At 45.8% G+C, this 6,000-nt stretch overlaps 1 protein-coding gene across 1 annotated transcript in view; it reads right to left on the bottom strand.

Moving 5' to 3' along the window:
- Positions 1 to 225: 225 nt before the first annotated feature.
- Positions 226 to 6,000, bottom strand: part of TMEM43 (transmembrane protein 43) — a 30,658-nt gene continuing 24,883 nt past the window's right edge. Inside the window, exons 9-12 of the mRNA XM_088450233.1 lie at positions 5,741 to 5,815; positions 5,251 to 5,352; positions 4,370 to 4,487; positions 226 to 4,107 (exon numbers count right to left, since the gene is read on the bottom strand). Coding sequence (XP_088306359.1) covers positions 3,905 to 4,107; positions 4,370 to 4,487; positions 5,251 to 5,352; positions 5,741 to 5,815 — 498 coding nt within the window. The 3' untranslated portion in view covers positions 226 to 3,904. The remainder of the gene's footprint in view (positions 4,108 to 4,369; positions 4,488 to 5,250; positions 5,353 to 5,740; positions 5,816 to 6,000) is intronic.

Genomic DNA, 6,000 nt, shown 5'->3' with positions numbered 1-6,000 from the left:
CTAACCCTCCCTCCTGGTGCCTAACCCTACCAAAAAAAATAAAATAAAAAAAATTGTCGACCATTTTTGTATCGACCATTTTCATGTCGGACTTTTGACCGTGTCGACCTTTTGTACCTGTCGATCTTTTTACATGTCTAACTTTAGTGTGTCTGACTTTTGTTCCTGTCGATCTTTTATCCTTGTCTAACTATTCACTGTCTAACATCTGGTGTCTATCTAGATATTGTCTAATTACTGTCTATCTATAGTCCGGAACCCCTCACTATAGTGACACTGACTACTGAGACTTCCCATCCTTACCCATTTCCTGACACCGCTAGTGCTCAACCTGACACACTGTACAATGAATGTAGGCAACTTTATATGCATTGATGATTGTCCTTAACACAGCATAGTAGGCTGCAGGAAGCTGTGGCTATTTGCAGCTGTTGGACAGTGGACCTGCTGGGACTTGTAGCACACCACACAGTGGAAGCTGCCATTCTGTGGCCGCTTTAATAGCCTATCAATTCACTAGGTACTAGTGACATCTCTAAGACAGTAACTTGTAACCTGCAATATACCTCAATATAATACACATCAATGGGCAGTCGCCAGTTGCTTATCACAATATTATCCCTACATAAAAGGCACATTCAGAGATCATACAGTACTGAATACGCACTTTAACCCTTCCGGCCCTGAAGCATCGTCCGAGGTAGCTGACCAGCGCTCCTGGCATGTTCCAGGCCATGGCTGTGAGCTGCACTAAGTAATAACAGGTCCCATCCTCAGTCATTGCTGTGGCCCTGTGCTATTTATAGCCACAGGACACCTCTAACTTTTATATCCTCATCATTTGCAGTAATAGGTACGTTACCCCACCGGTACTTCAGAAATAATGTTAATAGTTTTATAAACTCCTGCAAATAATATTTTGTATATATATACCAACTCCAGTCCTCAGGGCACCCTAACAACACATGTTTTCCATATCTCCTTGCTGGAGCACATTGACTGACATTTTAAAAGATCCACAGGTGGTGCCAATTATAGAACTTGTTGTTTTCTGAGGAGAGCTGGAAAACATGCACTGTTAATGTTCCCTAAGGACTGGAGTGTGGAAACACTGGTTTAGACAGTGAGGTCCGATGTCATTGAGTAACTGGCCAGTTCCCTTCAGTATACATTAAAAAAATCTTGGAATAATGTACCCACTACCACTACTGCAAGTCATGGATATTAGACACACACCAGCTAGCATTTCTGTGATCTACTGTACAGAAGCACTCGGCCTTGTACCACCGTATTTAAATAGCCATATAATTTATGAACGTGTATTATCCCATATTAACCATAATCCCTGCAGATAGTAACATAATCTCAATGGCAACATTTGAATTTAATTTTCTCGGAATGAGATGAAGCGAAAAAACAAAACCCAGTTGGAAACTGGAAAACTGGATCACTAAGTAGAAACACCATCTATTTAAAGGACCACACAATAAAAAATACAAGATGCCTGTTCTCCTATTAGACTTGAGCCAATAACAAAACCCAGCTTGAGCCAGTTGCACTTCTGATGCTGCTGAATACTGTCTGTACCAGGAAAGAGAGCACTGGACCTAGGTTTGGAATTTGTCTCAACACTAAATATTTTTTCACCAAAAGAATGAATGTTTCCTCCGGGGTAAAATTGCACAGAATTACTGGTTTGGATTCAGTTGGCCCAACTCTAATAAATCCTGCATTTGCCGCGTTCCTAGTTATCAGTAATTACTGATGGTGAGAGTCTGGCTGCGATGTATCTTTGAGGATGGAGCCAGACAAGCGATTTTGGAGACTATGGTCAAACTGACCAAACCAATAATCCATTGTACCGGTTCAAGTGCTACAAAAAATGCACATGGGACACTATCCATAGCTGATCCATTGTTGGAATTAACTTTCTGAACCCATCATAATTTTCATTGGATTAAAGTTTCCCCATAAGGGGGTCAACGGTGGATCAGCAAATGAAGGCGCCCCTTACCAAATCTAGGTGTAGAGTCTGGAGCCGGAATTGGATCAGTCGGTCGTACAGAACAGCCAGAAAGGTACAGGCCTGGACACATTACAGCCAGGAAGGCATAGAACAAATAATCACAGGCCTGGACACATTACAGCCAGGAAGGCATAGAACACATAATCACAGGCCTGGACACATTACAGCCAGGAAGGCATAGATCACATAATCACAGGCCTGGACACATTACAGCCAGGAAGGCATAGAACAAATAATCACAGGCCTGGACACATTACAGCCAGGAAGGCATAGATCACATAATCACAGGCCTGGACACATTACAGCCAGGAAGGCATAGATCACATAATCACAGGCCTGGACACACTACAGCCAGGAAGGCATAGATCACATAATCACAGGCCTGGGCACATTACAGCCAGGAAGGCATAGATCACATAATCACAGGCCTGGGCACATTACAGCCAGGAAGGCATAGAACAAATAATCACAGGCCTGGACACATTACAGCCAGGAAGGCATAGAACACATAATCACAGGCCTGGACACACTACAGCCAGGAAGGCATAGAACACATAATCACAGGCCTGGACACACTACAGCCAGGAAGGCATAGAACACATAATCACAGGCCTGGGCACATTACAGCCAGGAAGGCATAGAACAAATAATCACAGGCCTGGACACACTACAGCCAGGAAGGCATAGAACACATAATCACAGGCCTGGACACACTACAGCCAGGAAGGCATAGATCACATAATCACGGGCCTGGACACATTACAGCCAGGAAGGCATAGAACACATAATCACAGGCCTGGACACATTACAGCCAGGAAGGCATAGAACACATAATCACAGGCCTGGACACATTACAGCCAGGAAGGCATAGATCACATAATCACAGGCCTGGACACATTACAGCCAGGAAGGCATAGATCACATAATCACAGGCCTGGACACATTACAGCCAGGAAGGCATAGATCACATAATCACAGGCCTGGGCACATTACAGCCAGGAAGGCATAGATCACATAATCACAGGCCTGGGCACATTACAGCCAGGAAGGCATAGATCACATAATCACAGGCCTGGACACACTACAGCCAGGAAGGCATAGAACACATAATCACAGGCCTGGGCACATTACAGCCAGGAAGGCATAGATAAATAATCACAGGCCTGGACACATTACAGCCAGGAAGGCATAGATCACATAATCACAGGCCTGGACACATTACAGCCAGGAAGGCATAGAACAAATAATCACAGGCCTGGACACATTACAGCCAGGAAGGCATAGATCACATAATCACAGGCCTGGACACATTACAGCCAGGAAGGCATAGAACAAATAATCACAGGCCTGGACACATTACAGCCAGGAAGGCATAGATCACATAATCACAGGCCTGGACACATTACAGCCAGGAAGGCATAGATCACATAATCACAGGCCTGGACACATTACAGCCAGGAAGGCATAGATCACATAATCACAGGCCTGGGCACATTACAGCCAGGAAGGCATAGATCACATAATCACAGGCCTGGGCACATTACAGCCAGGAAGGCATAGATCACATAATCACAACATTAACTCGCATCTCCGGTTCCTATAGTAGGCTCCTAATACGTCTCGTACATAAGCCAATCTACATTTTCCATTTACAGCGCCTTTAACTGATAACTAACACAGGGCAAATTATTTCCCTTGATATATAAAAGTACATATATAAAAAAAAAAGTTGCATTGTTAACAAAGAAAGAATACATTATTGCATCAAGTATCCCAGATTTATCATCTGGGTATAGAAACCTCATTACCACCAGTAATAAGCGCTTACAGCTTCTAGTCCCAAGCGTTATGGCATAGCAGCGTCACAGAGAAACGTTCCTATTGGTACTTCTTGGGCGGAACGCGGGATCGGGCTAGGACGATGATGCCAATAGCGCCAACACAAAGCGCCAGAGACAATAACGGGCGATAGATTAACCAGCCTGCGGCGATGGTCAGCAGGGAGAGGGAAACGGATATGCACAGGGCAAACAGCTTGATGCCGAGGTTGACCAGATCCCGGACAATAGGAAACCAGTCCACTGTGGAGAAGAATGAAGGACACCGTCAATACTGTCATCTTCAATGAGGGTCTATACCAGGGGTAGGCAACCTGTGGTACACAAGCTACTGTGGAACTACCCATCCCAGCATGCCCTGCCACAATTCTAGCATGCCCTAACAGCAAGGCTGTGGTAAGGCATGCTGGGATACGTAGTTCCACAGCAGCTGGAGAGCCACAGATTGCCTACCCCTCATCTAGACTACAATATATCTTCTACGGTGGCTTTGTCCCCAGCTTACCCAGTGTGTGGAAGATCTTCGCCATTAGGCTTATGCCGACAAACATCATCAGCCAGCCGGCGGCACGCAGGGCCCAGGTCTTCATATTATTGCTCTGATGTTCTGCCAGGAACATTTCCTGAAAGGTGCAACCATTAGAACATGAAATTGCCATCACATCTTATAAATGGCAGCATAAGCTACCAGCTACTGTGTCACACTTGTGCTGTTGGGATATATTGCAGAAGTGTCTGACACCACAATCTTCCTGCATCTGTACGACTGGAGCCTCACACCTCTGCTGGTGACGTTACATGCTCTGATTGGCTACATATTGATCTAACTTCTTCCCCTTCAAACTGCCCACACATGAACATGCACGAGTTGGCCGCAGGGTTGGACTGGCCTACAGGGGTACAGGGGAAATCCCGGGGGGCCCCACTGCCTGTGGGTCGACCCCCCTCTTTAAGGTGTCAGGGTTCCAGACTTCAAATTATAGACTGTTACTCTACTAGACGGTCAGTTACCTGGTGGAGCAGGACCAATGATCAGCATGGGGGCTTGGTTCCCTTCTATAGAACCTACACCGAAATTTGCCTAATGGTGAGCCAAGCATCTGTGCTGACTGGCCACACCCTTTCTGGTGGAAGACCACGCCCCTTAAGCATGGGCCCCTATCACTGCGTTGCCCCGGTGGGCCCTTAATGTTCCAGTCCGACACTGGGCTAGACACTGCCATTTCTGCGGCTCTGCCACGTTTCAGAATAATATAATTGGCTCTATATTCAAATAACTACATTTGCAATGAATTAGTGCTTTGTGAAAACAATCAGCTGCATTATAATACTGTTGGACTAAATTACATTATACTCCATTCAGCGATAGGCAGGTCCGTGACTCACCTCTGCTGTGTGACTCCCAAGGTACAGTAGCTCCAGCTGGTCCCCGGACTTAGTCTTGTAGGACACCAGTTCCCCCCCTCTCTGCCGAGCTATGATGCTCACCTGGGAACAAGATTTGTAAATGGCTCAGTGGTTGAATAAGTACCTCATACCTCAGTGATGTCACCAGGTCCTAGCGAACTGATTGGCTGCATTCTCCGGAATTCTGGTTCAGCCCACAAGATGGCCGCCCAAGTGTCTGTCAGTGATTTGTCACTTTATTCACTACAGAGAGACTTCTATTATTTCTACATTTTAAGCCCTTTTCCAAGACACCAACGTTTTGCTTAGTAACAATCTTATGCTAAATCTGCTTCAGAATGGCTCAGACACAGTCACTAAAGGATATGGCGGTCTGACGGTTATCCAGTTGTTATAGTGGTCTCATCGCTAAATTATCATTCAGGTCATTACATTATGAGGCCAATCTCTAGAAGGTTTTCAGAATTACCGTGTCCACTGATCCGAAGGTTGCGCCGCCCATGGAGACGCCAGCGTACCAGAAGGAAATGCGCAGATCCCCCACCTGAAACAGACACAATAATGTTAATTTCCAGCCGCCAGGAGCTCAGACCTGCAGCCTCTGGCTATATCCTCAGCACTGGTTGTTACACCATGTCATAGAACCATGTCACCGCTGGTAGTTCCAGCCTAGAATTACTGCATGAGGGGGCTCTATGCAAGGCAAGTCCTATAAACACTGATCATCCT

This window comes from Taudactylus pleione, unplaced genomic scaffold (assembly GCF_031769625.1).
Source record: "Taudactylus pleione unplaced genomic scaffold, aTauple2 ptg000512l, whole genome shotgun sequence".
Classification (NCBI taxonomy): domain Eukaryota; kingdom Metazoa; phylum Chordata; class Amphibia; order Anura; family Myobatrachidae; genus Taudactylus; species Taudactylus pleione.
The sequence above is the reverse complement of the archived record's forward strand: the minus strand, read 5'-3'. Positions and strand labels throughout refer to the sequence as shown.